Raw genomic sequence first — 19,273 nt, 5'->3', positions numbered from 1 at the left:
TAATGTCACATTTTTGGGAGGAGGTAAATCTTACACAACAGGTTCCTTTAACAATAATGAAATATTCATAAGCTGCAGAAATTCACTGCTTCTCCAACACAATTCTCAAGATAATTACTGAGGATATGACTCAGTTGAATCTCACAGGACTCTTCTCTCCAAACCACCTTAACTAGATGCAATCTTCTAAACAACAAATTCTATAATTAGTGACCTAAATAAGTACCACGGGCTGAGAAGATTTCAGCAATCAGTTCACCTAAGTGACAAGATGATAAACACACACACAGTAATTTTAGTACTCATGACTGTATTAACTTCCTTCTGATAGTCATTCATTTAATTGTTCAGAATTATCTTTTCAAATACAATTCTTTGCTCCCAAACTTTCCAATATCATGGCTACTGTTTAAAAATATCCGAATTCACAAACCTAGAGGAGCTTACACAAAGAATGGTATGCTGCTTTGGAGCCTATACTAATTCAGAGAGAGAACGCAAGACCAAGCTAGGGAAGTTTGGGTGGAGAAAGACAGACAGTTTCCTCTTACTTAAGAGGAAATTAAGTAAATTACTTTTTCTCCCTTCCCTCAGACTCCCCCCAGACCTGTCCCCTCACATTTTTCTACCACTATTCTTTTCTACATTTGTACCACTCCTGTGAAATATGACCACTGGAATGGAAAACTAGAATGACAAAAGTATTACACTTAGTGTAACGTATTTCCACACAATGTATCTGGTACTGCAAAGAACAGGTTCTAACTCAAACTCGTTCAGAATACATTAAATGAATATACATGCTGAGGCATTTTAAGCCATTGATATCAGTCATAAATTTACTTACTCGATGCTCCCTCAACTTTTAAGTTAGAAACCCAAACAACTAGAGTTCTTAGAAACTTTTAAATTAAAGTAATAGGTAAGGTGCTAAATGAGAGCTAAAATGTCTGGGTGCCGATGCTGAGGCATTGTAAGCAACTGATATTAGTCACCTATTTATCAGGACAAGCAAAAAAATCTACAAGTTAGCAGAAGTACATTCTATACATTCCAAATAACCTGCCCCTTAATGATGCTCTTCACAACCCAAACAAAATACTTTCTCTACTTGGAATTCACTGAATAAAAGACAATTTGGCTATATAAGAAGCAGTAGAGTGCAGCAGTTAAGAGTATGAGCTGTCCATGTCTATATTCTCCCTATCACTTGTTAACTATATTGCTTTGGGGAAGTTTCTTAATTTTTCTGTGCCAAAACTGCTTATCTGTAAATGAGGATAATACGTATCTACCACGTTATTGAGTTAATAAATGTACATAGAACACAAAGAACAGTTCCAGGTGGATTAAATTATCTAAACATTAAAAAGAAAACAACTACAGATTCACCTACTATAAGATAAAATTTTTGGTAACTGTGGATATATTAAAGGCTTTTCTAAGATAACACAAACCCAGAACTCAAAAAGCAAAAATAAACAGTTCTAATTGCATAAAATCATTTTCTAATATTAATATCACCCTAAAACTAGTAAAAAAAGAAATAAATCAGAAAAATTAATCTGATGCCTGAACACATAATTCAAGAGAACCGTTAATTGTCCAGTAAGCATACAAAAAGAAACTTGGCTTAAGCAGCCTAAATGTCCATCAAGAGAGGAATGGATAAAGAAGGTGTGGTACATATACACAATGGAATATTGCTCAGCCATAAAAAAGAACAAAATAATGCCATGTTGCAGCAACATGGATGGAGACTGTCACACTGAGTAAAGTCAGACACAGAAATATATGATATTGTGTATATGTGGAGTCTAAAAAAAACAGGGGGTACAAATAAACTTCTTTATAAAACAGATGTAGAGTCATGAGTGCAGAAAACAAACTTATGGTTACCAGGGGATAAAGGGAGGAGATAAATTGGAAGACTGGGACTGATGTATACATACTACTACATACAAAATAGATAACTAATAAGACCCTGGATTATGGCACAGAGAACTCTACTCAATACTCTGCAATGGCCTACACCCTGTAATTTCCTATATGGAAAAAAACACTCTGTAATTTCCAATATGGAAAAAGAATCTTAAAGAAAAAAGGCTGGATATATGTATTCACTTTGCTGTTCACTTGAAACTAATACAACATTGTAAATTTACCATACTCCAATAAGAATTTTCAAACAAAAATAAAGCTTGGCTTCACTAACAATGAAAACACTGCAAACAAACAAATACAATGCTTTGGCTTTGGCCAAAAAAATTATTTAAAAACTCACATTATAAAATATTTGGAAAATGTATCAGAATGTATATTTGATATGCCATTGGAGGAAATGAAAACTGCTACCATCTTTTGACAGGTAATTTCAAACTTGGTATCAAAATTTTTAAATGTGCAAGCTTTGAACAAATGATTTTACTTCTAGAACTATCCTGTATGATAATCACAAAATCTGTGTTATACACAGATTCTACCTTTGTTTAAAAAATAAAATCTCATTATATCCATATATTTATTTATAGCACATACAAAAAAAGTATGAAATACACCAAACTAGTAACACTGGTTGTATTTAGGGAATGGGATTAGAGAAAAAGTAAAGAGGGAATGGATCTTTTTATTTTCTATACTTTATTACCTATAGAAATATTTAATGATTTTTTTGTTACAACTTTAGAATTCTAAAAAACAAAGATTCTTTTAAAGAAATAAAATCAAAGTGCAGAAGCAAAAACAAGTATTAAAATACAAAGCAAAGTCAATACAAGTATATCTTACTACTTCCTACAGTCACTATCAGTTCAGTTCAGTTCAGTTAGTTGCTCAGTCGTGTCCGAATCTTTGCGACCCCATGAATTGCAGCACGCCAGGCCTCCCTGTCCATCACCAGAGTTCACTCAGATTCACGTCCATCAAGTCAGCGATGCCATCCAGCCATCTCATCCTCTGTCATCCCCTTCTCCTCCTGCCCCCAACCCCTCCCAGCATCAGAGTCTTTTCCAATAAGTCAACTCTTCGCATGAGGTAGCCAAAGTACTGGAGCTTCAGCTTTAGCATCATTCCTTCCAAAGAACACCCAGGGCTGATCTCCTTCAGAATGGACTGGTTGGATCTCCTTGTAGTCCAAGGGACTCTCAAGAGTCTTCTCCAACACCACAGTTCAAAAGCATCAATTCTTCGGTGCTCAGCTTTTTTCACAGTCCAACTGTCACATCCATACATGATACTATTACCCAAATTACTTTTGTAGACACTTGAAAAGATCACATTTCCTAGAGGTTGGGAGACCATGAGGCTAAATAGTTACGAAAGTAGTATAACTAGAAGTGGTGTGAATCTCTTCTAGGCAGAACACTTAAATGCCAAGAAAAACCTTATACTTTACCTCTGGGAACCAGCAACTTTCAAGATGGTGGCCCTCCACCATCCCAGATCCCTGAATGATGAGCAGAATATCCCTGCCAGTCTTCAATGGATAGGTAGCATGAGCAAGAAATAACCATTGCTGTTTTATAATAACCTAAATTATCCTACTGATACAATTCCATAACTAGAATTTAATCTTTTTCAGTTACTGAATTTAACCTATTTTCATTAACAGGATGATGTAAAGTATAAAACTTATTAGCTGCTTAGTGTACAAATCTAAATTGACTACAAATTTAAGAGTACTGCCTTGCTCCTAATAGGTCTTAGCAAAAACCAGTAAAACTGAATTTCTCATAAACCTAATGGACAAAATAATAATTCCTGGAGGAACGCTGGATAAGTGGAAAAAGTTGGTGCTAAAGTGAAAATGAAAGTCGCTCAGTCATATCCAACTCTTTATGACCCTATGGACAGTAGCCCACCAGAATCCTCTGTCCATGGAATTCTCCAGGAAAGAACACTGGAGTGGGTTGCCATTCCCTTCCCTAGGGGATCTTCCTGACCCAGGAACTGAACCTAGTTCTTCCACACTGCAGGCAGATTCTTTACCATCTGAGCCACCAGGAGAGGTAAAGACTAAAGTGAATTCATAGTTTAACATTCTTGATAAAATTTCATCAAGCTAACACACTGGTTTAGCCAAAGAAACAAATAATTAAATATCCCAGAAAATTATCTCCCACCAAAAACTGTTTCAATAAGTAAAATAATAAATTCATATATTGACATCATTTGACTTTTTAATCTTACCTTTCTTGTCACCATAATATGGCCCTTTGTGTGGTAACTGGATATAAAAAGTTACTCTTCACACTAGACTGGCCCCTAGGAGTTCTAATCACTAACAACAGATGGAAACACTGAAAATTTATCCTCAACCAAATATTTTATCATCATTCTTCTGATCTAACTGATTTTCCTTTCCAAAACTTAAAAACTTTGACTCTTCAATGAAAATTTGGATTATCTACCAATACCTAAATGCTATACAACCAAAACCTAAAATATCTGCTGTCATATAATAAAATAATTCATAACTAAGAAACAGTTTAGTCAAGGCAATTATTTCTGAATTATTAAAATGCCAATAAGATTTTCAGATGCTTAAAATATTCCAAGTATTTTACACCTTCAGGCTAACACTGTATCTATTATATTAATGCTGTGCTTTGGAGGTATAAAGGACTTTATTTACTCATCTATGAAATTAGGAAAATAATAGTAGTGATCAGTCTAGTTTGAGACTGATGAGATAACACAGTAAATATGTAAGACATTTAATGGATATATTAAAGGCATAAGAAATATTCATGTGGGGAAAAAAAAAAAAAAAGACTCACCTGGCAGTCCACTAGTCCTTCCATTTACCCCAAACATCCAATTCCATCTAAAATTATTACAGTCAATGCCTCTATCACAGTTTTATCATGTTCCATAATTCCCTTTTTTTTTTTTGGTTGCACCAGGCTTTTGATGCTGCAAGCTGTCTTTTTCTAATTGTAGTGAGCAAGGGCGGCTCTCTAGTTAGCGCACAGGCTTTCTCACTGTGGTGGCTTCTCTTGTTGCAGAGCATGTAGGCTCAGTAGTTGTGGCACGCAGGCTTAGTTCCCTGGCATGTAGAATTTTCCCGGAGCAAGGATCGAACCTGTGTCCCCTGCATTGGCAGGCAGATTCTTAACCAGTGTACCACCATGGAAGTCCGAATGTTTCATAATTCTTCCATCAAGTCCACAGTCAACACATTTCAGGTAAGAAAGATAACACAAATTTTGCATTATAGCTTGATAATCCATGCAATGCACCTTCAGTGTTTCTTAATATGGTCAAGGCAAGGTTAATGAACAGTGTCGGACGCCAGGACTCTAGGTACATAAACTTTTATGTATCTCTTTCGGTAATAATTGCCCTTATAGCTTATTCTATGTAATTTGACATATCATATAGACTCTTAAAGTCACATCATACCATAGTAGAAAAATGTACTTTATATCTACCAGTTCCTCACACAGAATTTCTTTAAAAAGAATTTATTGGGATTTCCTTGATGGCCCAGTGGTTAAGACTCCATGCTCCCAACGCAGAAGGCATGGGTTTGATCCTAGTATGGGAATTCCACATGCCGAACTGTGTGGCCAAAAATGAAAAAGAAAAATAGAATTTATTGAGTAGATTGCATAATATTTCAAAGAAACAGGATATTGGGCCCCTAATTTAAAGATGAAAGGACTGCCTTTTGTATAAATAAAATATACTATACTTTCAATACACCCTGAGAAAAATATTCAATATATATGAAGAGTCAGTGAGAATATATTCAACAAGTTTTAGGAAAAAAGCAGGTTTCATGGCACAATTTTATGTATTTGTGTTGTGTATACAGTGTACAGTGTCACTAAAATCTATGTATGGAAAAGGGCTTAAAAGTATTAAGATTCTTATATTCAAGTAAACATGATAATGAATTTAAAAACTGTCTTTCTTATTTATTGTATTTATATGAAATAAACATGTACATTTTTCATAAACTTATTTTTGGACAACTTTTGTTTTACAGAAAAATTGCAAATATACAGAGGTTTTTCTATATACCACTCACCCAGCCCCCACTATTATGAATATCTTTTATTAATATGGTATATCTGTTACAACTGAGAAACCAACAATGTTACATTACTATTAACCAAACTCCACATTTTATCAGGATTTCACTAGTTTCCCCTAATGTTCTTCTTCTTTTCCAGGATAGTTAGTAGCACATTATTTACATCAGTCATGTTTCTTTAGGCTCCTCTGGACCTAAAGAAACTTTCTCAAACCTTCTGATAACCTTGCCTCTGATAACCTTGGTAGTTTTAAGGAATACTAGTCAGGTATTTTGTAGACTGTAGCATATTTTAAGACTGATATTTTTCTCCTGGTTAGCTAAACTAGGACTGTGGGTTTTATGGAGGAAAACCACAGAAGTAATATGCCATTCTCTCATCTCACATCAGTATTATCAACATGACTAATCACTGATATTTATCTTGATTAACTGAGGTAGCATTTGCATATTTCTCCACTGTAAAGTTAATTTCCCCCTCTGCACAGTTTTGGTAATAAGAAAAATCTAAGTATTTAAATTTTTCCTAACTTGTAATTTCATATTAGTTAATGGGTAATGATCCAAAATTCAAAAAGTGCAAAAGACACAGAAAAGGACTTCCCTGGTGATACAGTGGATAAGAATCCACCTGCCATGCAGAAGACTAGAGTTCGATTCCTGCTGGGAAGATTCCACATGCAGCTGAGCAACTAAGCCCACTCATCACAACTACCGAAGCCTACTCAAGTTTTAGAGCCCATGCTCTCCAACAGGAGAAGCCACCTCAATGAGAAGCCCACTCACCACCACTAAGAGAAAGCCCATGTACAGCAACGAAGACCCAGCACAGCCATAAATAAATAAATAATGTTTCTAAAAAATAAAAAAGAATGAAGTTGGACAACTTACACTTCCCAATTTTAAAACTTACCACAAATTTACAGTAATCAAAACAGTATGGTACTGGCATAAAGAGAGACATGCAGACCAATGCAAGGTGCTATAACCGCACATGGCAGAAGGTTTCTCTGGATTCTCTTCCATAAGGAGACTAATCCCATTCATGAAGCCACAATGTTCATGACCTGATCACCTCCCAAAGGCCTCACCATTTAGTATTATCACCTTGGGGGTTGATTTTAACATATGAATTTGAAGGAGAACATGCAGTCCATAGCATTTGAAAATCATCTATCTGATAAGGAATGGGAATATATAAAGAACACCTACCACTTGACAACAAAGACAAACATGATTAAAGAATGGGCAAATGCCTAAGAGTACCAACTTAGGCAATCAGTTGATAAAGTATTCCTGGAAATATAATGCATATCATAGTGGACTTAGACAATATCATATTAAAAACTTCAAAGTTGCTGAGAGACTAGGTCCTAATTGTTCCCACCACAAACACACACAAAGATATAGGTGTTAGCTAAATCTACAGTGGAAATCACGCTGCAATATATAAATGTATCAAGTCCACATGTCATTCACCTTAAACTTACAAGCTGTTATATGTCAACTATACCTCAGTAAAATTACAATTTTAGTGAATTCTCTGGGGGTCAAGTGATTAGGACTCAGTCCTTTCACTGCTGTGGCCCAAGTTCAATCCTTGGTTGGGGAACTAAGATCCCACAACCCACGCAGCATAAAAAAAAGTAATTATTTAAAAATAGTGGACAAAGAATTTGAATAGATATTCCTCCACAGGAGATATACAGTCAACAGGCACATGAAAAGATGCTCAACATCATTTATCATAAGGGAAATGGAAATCAAAACTACAATGAGACAATACTTCAAACACATTAGGATGGTTATAATAATAATAATAAAAAAAAGAAAGATTGGCAAGGATGTGGAAAAGGTAGAACGCTTGTACACTGCTGGTAAATGGTAGAGCCACTGTGAAAAAGAGCTTGGCAGTTCCTCAAAAAACTAAACACAGAATTACCACATGATCTAACAATTACACCCACAGATATTTTACATAGGGCTTCCTCCGTAGCTCAGTTGGTTAAAGAGTCTGCCTGCAATGCAGGAAACCAAAGTTTGATTCCTGGGACAGGAAGATCCCCTGGAGAAGGAAATGGCAACTCACTCCAGTATTCTTGCCTAGAGAATCCCATGGACAGAGGAGCCTGGCGGGCTATAGTCCACAGGGTTGCAAGAGTCAGACACGACTTGGCGACTACACCACTATATATGTATATATGCACAGGTATTGAAAGCAGGGACTAGAACATATACTTGTTCACCAGTATTCACTGCATTCGTTGCCCATCAACAGCCAAAAGGTGAAAACAACTCAAGTTTATCAACAGATGAATGAACACATACAATGAAATGTTTTTCAGCCTTAAAATGCAATGGAATTCTGACACATTCTCCAACAAGTATAAACCCTGAAAACATTATGCTAAGCCAAATGAGCCAGTAACAAAAGGACAAATATTGTATAATTCCACTTACATGAAATATCTAGAGTAAGCAAAAATCGCAGAGACAGAAAATAGATTAGAGGTTACCAGGGGCTGGGAGGAGGAGAGAATTGGGAACTATTGCTTAATGATAACAGAGTTTCTTTTGGGGGTGATGAAAATGTTTTGGTGATAGCTGTACACACTCTGAATATAGTTAATACCACTAAATTGTACAGCTGAAAATGGTGTAAATGGCAAATCTTATTATATACATATAATATATATATATTTTAACCATAATTTTTATAATTAATAACACAATATACCCAAAGCTGATGCTGGGAATGACTGAAGGCAGAAGGAGAAGAGGACATCAGAGGATGAGACGGCTGGATGGCATCACCAATGCAACAGACATGAACCTGGGCAAATGTCAGGAGATGGTGAGGGACAGAGAGCCCTGGAGGGCTGTAGTCCATGGGGTCACAAAGAGTTGGACATGACTGGGTGACTGAACACCACCACCCAAAAGAACTGAACTGTAAACGTCAAACGGGTGAATCATATGGTACAGGAATTATATCCAATAAAGCTGTTAGAAACAACTTACTAACCTAAAAATAAAATGAAGTCAAGTGAAGTTAAAGTCACTCAGTCATGTCTGACTCTTTTGTGACCCCATGGACTGTATAGTCCATGGAATTCTCCAGGCCAGAATACTGGAGTGGGTAGCCTTGCCCTTCTCCAGGGGGATCTTCCCAGCCCAGGGATCAAACCCAGGTCTCCCGCATTGCAGGCGGATTCTTTACCAACTGAGCTGCTACTACTGCTGCTAAGTCGCTTCAGTCGTGTCCGACTCTGTGCGACCCCACAGACGGCAGCCCACCGGGCTCCCCCATCCTTGGGATTCTCTAGGCAAGAATACTGAAGTGGGTTGACATTTCCTTCTCCAATGCATGAAAGTGAAACGTCAAAGTGAATTCGCTCAGTCATGTCCGACTCTTTGCAACCCCATGGACTGCAGCCTACCAGGCTCCTCCGTCCATGGGATTTTCCAGGCCAAAGTACTGGAGTGGGGTGCTACTGCCTTCTCCAATCAACTGAGCTAATGGCATTAATTAAATATCACTAGTTTAGCATTTATGATAACTGGGTAAAGGCTGAGCCAAAATTGACCTTGGCATAATTATTTTAAAATTAACATGAAAGTCAAGATTGTAGAGAAGTCTAACCTCCTTAATTAAACCTCTACCTATTTAAAGTTTACTCTAAGGTTCTTCCAACTCTAAAATTCTAAGATTTCAACTATTTAAAAAGCACTCTTTGCAGCTTCCCTGGTGGCTCATTGGTTAAAAAATTTAAAAAAAATCCACCTGCCAATGCAGGAGACACAGGTTTGATCCCTGGTCCAGGAAGATCCCACAAGCATCGAAGCAACTAAGCCCATGCACCACAACTACTGCGTCTGTGCTCTAGAACTCAGGAGCAGCAGCAACTGAGCCCAAGAGCTGCAACTACTGAAGCCGGCCTGCCCTAAAGCCTGTCCTCCACAACAAGAGAAGCCACCACCATGCGATGCCCACACCACACACCTGCAACTCGATAAATGCGCACAGCAGCAAAAACCCAGTGCAGCCAAAAAATAAATAAAAAGCACTCTTTAGTTATAGACTTTTTTTTTTTGGTGCCACACAGCTTGTGGGATCTTAGTTCCTAGACAAGAGATTGAACCCCTGCCCTCAGCTTTTAAGGCAGAGTCCTAACCACTGGACCACCCATGAATTCCCTAAAGAGATCTTCTTTACACCACTTTTGTGGTCCTAATTCAACACAGTCAAGATACTAAATGCATCTGCAAAAAAATTTATATTTTCTTCAAAGTAGTACCTACATCAATTTCAGAATACTCCAGTTTCCCCTAACCTAAAAGTACCATATACTCCATAATAACCAAATCTATCAAGGTGCTACACACTTACTAGTAACTAAGCATAACACTGGCTTTTCTTTGTTCATAAGCAAAAGTGTTTTAAGTACGAGGCCAACCTCCTCACTTTACAAGTGAGGATGAAAGTGAAAGTGTTAGTCCCTCAGTTCTATAGACTGTGACCCCATGGACTACAGCCCGCCAGACTTGTCTATTCATGGATTTCTCCAGGCAAGAATACTGGAGAGTGTAGCCATTCCCTTCTCCAGGGGATCAACCCGACCTAGGGATTGAACCCAGGTCTCCTGCATTAGAGGCAGATTCTTTTATTTTAGAGGCAGAGTCTTTACCATCTGAGCCACCAGGGAAGCCCCCACAAGTGAGGATATTGAGACCAAAAGAGGTGCTATGCCAAAGTAAACAGCCAGGGACTACCCTGGTGGTCCAGTGGCTAAGACTCCACACACCCAATGCAGGAGGTCCAAGTCTGATCCCTGATCAGGGACCTAGATCCCACATGCAGCAATTAAACAGTTCGCATGTCAAAATTAAAGATCCAGCATGCTGTAAGGAACACTGGAAATCGAGTATACCACAACTAAGACCGGCGCAGCCAAATAAATAAATAAAACAAAGTGAACAGTCAACAATACCACTAATAAAGAATTCAAGTCTTTCTAGTTTCCAATTCTGGTTGCCTATTAAATTTAGAAATCATCTCTTTTCCAGGATAATTAAAGCCTGAGAGAGGAGGAGCAATAAGAGAAAATCAACAAGAAACAGAAGTAGCAATAAAAGAAAAGTATACTCAAGACAGTCTAAGGGAAATTTAAAACACACACACACAACCATTTAGAAGGGGAAGTGAAGATGGAGAAGATATAGAATAGAGGAAAAGGAAAGTCACTAGTCAAAAGAGGAGAGTTGTAAGCAAAGAGTGATCAACCTACCAAATTCGGTAGAAAAGTATAAGAGAACAGACTGAAAAGTGACTGGATTTGGCAATTAGGAAGCCACTGCTCACCTAACATACAGTGTGAGGTTAGGAGGGCAAGCAAAGAGTTAAGGATAGGGAAATCAAGAAGTGTTCACTGCTCTTTCTTTAAGAAGATTAACAGAGAAGAAAGATATAAAAGGAGAGTTCTCTGGCGGTCCAGCTGTTAGGATTCCAAGTTTTCAGTGGTTGGGAAGCTAAGATTTTGCAGAGGGCAAACTCACCAAAAAAAATTTTAAAGTGTGGATCAGCTAGAAGACACACAAGAACACAGTCTCTTCTCCTATATTGGAGAATATCTACAGGAATTTCTCATCCTGAAAGATAGGCAGAGAGAGAAAATAATACAAGGCTAAAGGGTTTACAAGATAGCAAAATACCTACCCATGCTTACAACAGCACGGGATTGAATTCCCTTTCATAAAGTGGTATAGGTTATGGCATGAGACAGTTGGAGAAGGGAAGCAGCGTTTCTTATTTTTCTTTGAATCCACTAACATTTAGAAAAGAACTATGCACAAAGGAAGCACTAATAAATATTTGTTAGCTGGACATTTTAGTTCTCCTTCCGAAAGTCCTATCATCTGTCCTATTAATGTCCCCATACCTTTCTAGCTGCTCCCATGAGTGCATATTGGAATAGAAACTGGATCTAACACAAAACACTTCCAGTCAAACAATTACTGTATTGCAATTAAGAGCAAGCAATAACTGTTGTGTTCTAGTATTCCTGATGAGGTAATGTATTCCAAAATGTTCATATCATTTATTTACAGGCTTATTTCTAACCTTACATAGACTACATATATATGTATTGTTGTAATCCTAGCTGTCATATCCATCTCACAGACCGAACAAAAGTTTAAAAAAAAAAAAAGTCAAGTTAAGTCTACTGCACTCAAATGTCTACCAAAGTCACCGTTTAGAAAGCAATTAAAAACCTATTTAGATTATTTAACTAGGAGGAGGAAATACTTTGATAATATGAGTCTCTTCGGCATGTGTAAGTGCTATGCAAGACGGTCAAATCGCATGCATTTCTAGATACTGTATTTATTTTCTTCATATTCACCTATACTTATTTTCTTCTAGAAGGTATCAATCAAATATTTCTTCTTTAGTAGACAGAAATTTAATATATGCAATTTATCCATCTGGAGGTCTCCATGTATTACTAGTTTGTAACTGAAACCAAAACAATGTTATATTAATATATTCTAGTTTAGCTTAGCACTAATTTTTTTTTCAAAACTTCATCAACAGTTCTCACCCAAATTTACTAGGAAAAAAAAACTTCTTTCTTCCTTTTTGGCAGAAGAAAAAGGAAAATGGCCCAAATAAAAGTACAAACTAAATAAACATAATACGAGGTAAGACACTTAATTAAATAACATACCATCCTTAAGACTAAGAATAATCAATAAATAAAAGTGTGCAAATTTTAAGAAAAAGGTTTTGGGTAGTTACTGAGAGCATAAAAATAAGAAAATTTGGTTATCAGTACTGATTAGAAGGTCCAGAATAGGTTACAACTGGCACAAAAAGTAAGAAAATAAATAAAGTAAAATCTAAGAAAAAAATCTTAGATCCAGTAATTCTCAAACTTTTAAGGTACATAAACTTTACTTAGGGGAAATTTGTTTAAAATGCAGATTCTTAAAACTCAGTGCCACTCAATATTAAGTGGGTCTGGGTTGGTGTCCAGGAATCTGTATTTCAAATATAATCTTGTCCAATTTCATAATACTGCAACTATGTTAAATAGTCTATTTATCCAGAATCACACAGAATGCAAGTCTCCTTAACTCAACACAGTACTCTTCCTAGTACACCATTTAAACTATTTTGTATTTAAAAGGCCTGAGACAAAGAAAGAATAAGTTACTAATACATAATCTGCTGTATTGAGCAATTTTAGAATTCTTTATTATTAATTCATTTAGTAACTCTTAAATTCTTGTATGTGCCTAGCAATATGCTATATTACAAAACAACTTAAGATATGAACCCTGTCTTCTAGAGGTAATTATCAATTAGGAGGACAAGTGAAGTGAAGTGAAGTCAAAGTTGCTCAGTCATGTTGGACTCTGCAATTCCATGGACTATATAATTCTCTAGGACAGAATACTGGGGTGGGTAACCCTTCCCTTATCCAGGGATCTTTCCAACCCAGGGATTGAACCCAGGTCTCCTGCAGTGCAGGAGGATTCTTTACCAGCTGAGTCACAAGGGAAGCCCTAAGAGGACAAGGCAAATACACAAAACTAATCGTCAAAAGCAAGGCAATACATGAGTAAGCACCAAAGTAAGTGGTACGGCCACTACCCTAAGGCAATCTACAGACTTAATGAGATCCCTGTCAAATTACCCATGATATTTTTCACAGAACTAAAAAGAATAATCCTAAAATTTGTAAGGAACGATAAAAGACCCAGAATTGCCAAAGTAATCCTGAAGAAAAAGAAAAAAAATGGAGGCATAACCCGCCAAGACTTCAAACAATACTACAAAGCTAGAGTAATTAAAACAGCATGGTACTGGCACAAAAACAGACATATAGATCAATGGAACAGAAGGAGAGCGCAGAAATAAACCCACATACCTACAGTCATTAATCTCTGAGAAAGGAGGTAAGAATATACAGCAGAGAAAAAGAGTCTCTTCAGCAAGTGGTGCTAGGAAAGCTAGACAACTGAAAGTAAACCAATGTAGTTAGAACACTCCCTCACACTACACAAAAATAACCTCAAAATGGCTTAAAGACATAAATATAAGACATGACACCATAAAATTCCTAGAAGAGAACATGCACAAAACATTCTCTGACATAAATCCTAACAATGCTTTCTTAGGTCAGTCTCCCAAGGCAACAGAAATAAAAACAAAAATAGGGACTTCCCTGGTAAACTAGTGGTTAAGACTCTGCACTTCTACTCTAGGGCATGTGGGTTCAATCCCTGGTTGGGTTCAATCCCCAGTCAGGGAATTAAGATCCCCCATGTTGTGGCCAAAAAAAAAATAAGCAAATAAAAGCAAAAATGGGATCTAATCAAACTTAGAAGCTTTTGTACAGCAAAGGAAACCATAAACAAAATAAAAAGACAAACTAAGAACTGGAAGAAAATACCTGCAAATAATATGACCAATAAGGACTTGATTTTCAAAATATATCAACAGTTCATGTAACTCAATAGCAACAACAACAACAAAAAAAAAAATCAAAAAATGGGCAGAAGACCTAAACAAACATACAGATGGCCAATAGGCACATGAAAAATGTTCAACTTTACTAATTACTAGAGAAATGCAAATCAAAAGCTACAATGAGGTATCATCTCACACCAGTCAAAATGGCCATCACTAAAAAGAACATAAAAAATAAATGTTAGAAAGCATGTGGAGAAAAGGGAATTCTCCTATACTGCTGGTGGGAATATAAATTGGTGCAGCCACTAATGAAAGCAATATAGTGGTTCCTTAAAAAACTAGAGTTGCCATATGATCCAGCAATTCCACTCCTGGGCATATATCCAGAGAAAACGGTAATTTGAAAAGATACAAGCACCCCAATGATCACAGCACTATTTACAATGGCCAAGATACAGAAGTAACCTAAATGTCCAACATCAAACTAATAGATAAAGAAGATGTGATATATATACAAATAGAATACGACTCGGTAACAGAAAAGAATGAAATAACGCCATTTGCAGCAACATGGATGGACCTAAAGATTATCACACTAAATGAAGTTTAAGTCAGGAAGAGAAAGACAAATACCATATGATATCACTTGTATGTGGACCCTAAAATAGGATACAAATGAATTTATTTACAAAACAGAAACAGATTCATAGACTTAGAGAACCAAAGAGAAAGGCAGTGAGGGAGAGATAAATTAGGAGTTTGGGATTAGCAGATACAAACTACTATATATAAAATATATAAGCAACAAGGTCCAACTGTATAGGACAGGGAACTATATTCAATATTCTATAATAAAGCATAATGGGAAAGAATATGAAATATGTACAACTGAATACTTTTCTGTACATCAGAAATCAACATAACACTGTAAGTCAACGACAATTTTTTTTAAAAAAGTGATATGGCCAGTTATAAAATTAACTAATTTACACTGACTTCATTCTGTACCTTTTATAATTAAAACTTACCCATCAGAGAACAATAATCAATTTTTTCCCTTTCACGGTTAAGAAAGTTGGCCTTTAATGTAGTAAAGCTGGAATAAACATCTCTCTCCCCACATTTTACACACACACACACCTACACCCACTCCAACAATACCACCATCACCACAATCCATATGCCATGATAGCTTTTGTAGACAACATGTGTGTTGCTGAAGAGATGTATGTAAAACTGAAACCTAGTCAAGTGAACTATTTCAAATGCAGGAAGAATCAGCTGACACCGCTGAGGCAGAATCAGCTAACATGGGTGCCAACTAGAGGCATGGACACAACTGAGCCAGACAAGGAGAGAGGATTAAGAAAGGTTGTAGGTCTCCTGAACTCCTTTGGGTCCTGGAGAACTTTCCAGGTTTGGATCCCCAAAATGAGACCATTCGAAATACCATGAACTCCCCGGCCTCCGAGGCCAACAAAGATGGCAGGAAGGGACAAGAAGGATGAAAACAAGAACAAAGACTGGAGGAAAAAAGAGTAGCTGAGTCTGCTCCCTCATATGGTGGAGAAGGACACAGGGTTAGATCTGTTATTTGTAACCATTACAACCTAAATAAACAGCTTGGCGACTTAAATTTAAAAAAGAATTTCAACAGAAGCTGACTCTCAAATAAGTATTGCATTATATCGCATCCTTTTATTAAAATTAAGACTTCATTTACAAACCAAACAAGCATAGTACTTTCTATAAATTCTAATTTCTGCATACCAACTGTTCTTAGAATTAAGGATCCAAGAACTAGCTAGAATAAGTGGGAAAGAGGAACCCAAAAGAAATAGGATTTATCCATGACCCCACAGAGGGATGTGATGTCAATCTTCCAGTGTTATTTTCCTGTTCAGCTGCACCATGTGCACCTGTCTAGTTACATCATTCCATCCGTACATCCCAAGTTCACACAGGCCCTCTCTAGCTACCTTACACTTAATGAAACTGCACTAACCACTCCAATATTAGGCAAAGTTTTACACATTTAGAACCATGACATCTGCATAACAAGTGCTGTACTAAGATCCTGTCAAGAGTCCAGGCTTCTTTTCAAAGGTTAATCTGAAGACACTAACTCTATCTCATGTACCCAATTAGACTGAGAAGGTGTTGCCTACATTAACATGGTAGGTAACATGGTAGGTGCAGGTTGCAATTTTAGCTCCACAATTTACTGTGTGGTGAGTTATTATTTAAATTCTCTGTACTTCACTCCAGGCTTCCCAAGTGGCTCAGATGGTAAAGAATCTGCCTGCAACGCAGGAGACCCGGGTTCAATCCCTAGGTGGGGAAGATCCCCTGGAGAAGGACATGGCAACCCACTCCAGTTTTCTTTCCTGGAGAATTCCATGGACAGAGGAGCCCGGTGGGCTAAAGTGCATGGGGATGCACAGAGTACTTCCCTCTCTATAAAAGGAGCATTACTGAACCTGGAGTTAAGAACTGTCAAGAGGATCAAATGAGAAAATACATGTAAGGCTACTAGAACAGTTCCTGGCACATAGCTAGCACTCAGTAAATACTGTTGTTACTATTATTGTTACAGATCTGAAATCCAACTTCACAAATTTTAGCATCTGGTAATTAGTAATACTGAAGAAAAAAAGATGACTATTATCACCTTTAAAGTGATTAATCTATCCCTTTTAAGGACCATTATTCTAATATTCCATTTACCAAACAGAAATCACATTTTTTTTAAGTCAATTGATCTTTCCCTTACTTTTATCAGTTCTAATCACAAAATAATAATTCTGCCAACTATAAATAAGAATCTGTGTTGTAGAAAAGTCAAGAATAACCAACACTGAAAAGTGTATGCTCTGAGATTTCTGCTCTTAGAATGACTGCTTAAACGTAAAGCCTTTTACTGTCTTCATATTTTACAGGGACCAACCACATGGCTTATTACTAGAGAATTTAAAGAGGTAACACAATATAAAGTAATCTACAGAAAAATCATTCACTTTTCCCCAAAAGGAATTGTGATGATTAGTAATATTAAAATATCAGTGTTAAAATACATTCAGAAGTTCATATTATTTTAACACAACTCTCATAAACATAACAGACATCAATCAACAATATCAAAAGCACAAAAGTTCAAAATTTTTTTCAGTGTTTTCCAAATGGAAACATGAAATCTCCATATCTAACACAAGAAATGAGAAATTTACTGAATGTGAAAATATGCAGTTTTTAAATGGAACTATGCAATCTCCGAATCTAACACAGCATTGAGAAATTTACTGAATGTGAAAATTATACTTATTAAGAAAAAATAACTGGAAAGGTGTTATGTTGTCCTCTATTCATTTCTAAATGTATAATCTATCTGGCCATCCTAAACCCAATTTAAGAATTATATGCATAATTCACTCCCTAAAATTTCTAAAAGCCAATCACCAAAAGACTGCTGGAAAAGTAATTGCAAACAAAACGAGGTTTTTTCCTAAAGGTGTCTGAGAACTAAGAACAAAATATCCTAAAGAAAGGATTTCCCTTTAAGCTTCAGTAAAATGTCAAAAGACTTTCAGGACTCAAATCTCCTAGAAGTCTTGATGTGAGGTCAAAGTTGCCTCAATGACAGGAAAGCCAACAGAAAGCCAGATGACTAAATGAAAACTTACCGAAAATACTTCTCAGCCCAAAAGTAATTCCAAAAGTATACAAAATATATGTCCAGATTGAAAAGACGAAAATTACTAATATACTTCAAAACAAAATAATGGTAATAACGATTAACAGTAGTATACAATGTATTAAGAATCTCGCAGTTCTGCCTTCCACAACATTTTTTGGAATAATCAAAGTACCAGGGATTCTCAAAGAGTGATCTACATCTAAAAATAAGCTTCAAGTGTGTGTTCTACAGTGGATGTTCTCTCTACTTACAGCCAAATCTGCTTCTTTATATTAAAAAAAAAATCTACAGGTCTGTTCCCAAAGATCTCCTGATAGGCACTGTTCACTGGTGATTAAAATATTATTTTTAATCCCTGCATTACCTCACAGCTAAAAATGTCAAGATACCACACCCTACGTGTCTTTCTTCCCCCCCGCCCCGGTGGGGGGAGTGGGGGGTGGGGAATACGAGGTGTGGGGATTTAACGTGAAATGTTAGCTCTCCCGGAGGACGGGGAAAGGCGCGCAGGTCCGGGGCGATCAGGGGACGCGCGGCGAAGGGCGAGCGCAGGCCTCGGCCTCTGCGGGCTCCCACCCCGCCAGCCGCAGGGAAATGGCCCGGACGCGCCACCCGGGGCGACTCACCGGCCGCAGCGCTGACCAGCAGGACGGTCCACAGCAGCGAGGGCACCCGCCGGGGCCGCCGCGGCGACGAAGTCATCCCTAGGTCAGCCGAGAAGAGCAGGGAAAAAGAAAGACGGAAAGTGAATACGGGCGGAAAAACGCGGCCGGGAGGCTAGTCCTCGCTCCTGTCGGACTTCTCCGGCCCGTATTACAATGCAGTTTGAAAGGACAAATGGCAGATGAGAGGACCGAGCGGTAGAGTTTTCATTCCGCTGCACAAATTCCCTTCATTTCTCTCCCTCGCGGCTGGGGGTGTTCATTCGTCCAGGACTGGGTGCCTTGGCGCCCCAAACTGAAGGCATGTCCGTGGGGAGAAACACGGAGACGAGAAAAAAAAGCCCCGCAGTTATTTCCCCCGTAGTTTCACGATATCGAAGAAATATCCAGGTCTGGGA

At 37.4% G+C, this 19,273-nt stretch overlaps 1 protein-coding gene across 1 annotated transcript in view; it reads right to left on the bottom strand.

Moving 5' to 3' along the window:
* The window catches only part of BMPR2 (bone morphogenetic protein receptor type 2), a 145,353-nt gene extending 126,324 nt beyond the window's left edge, over positions 1 to 19,029 (bottom strand). Inside the window, 1 exon segment of the mRNA NM_001306123.1 lies at positions 18,840 to 19,029. Coding sequence (NP_001293052.1) covers positions 18,840 to 18,915 — 76 coding nt within the window. The 5' untranslated portion in view covers positions 18,916 to 19,029.
* Between the last annotated feature and the right edge of the window lie 244 nt (positions 19,030 to 19,273).

Source organism: Ovis aries, chromosome 2, assembly GCF_016772045.2.
Source record: "Ovis aries strain OAR_USU_Benz2616 breed Rambouillet chromosome 2, ARS-UI_Ramb_v3.0, whole genome shotgun sequence".
In the NCBI taxonomy this organism is placed as follows: Eukaryota; Metazoa; Chordata; class Mammalia; order Artiodactyla; family Bovidae; genus Ovis; species Ovis aries.
This window is presented reverse-complemented; position numbering and strand designations above follow the sequence as displayed.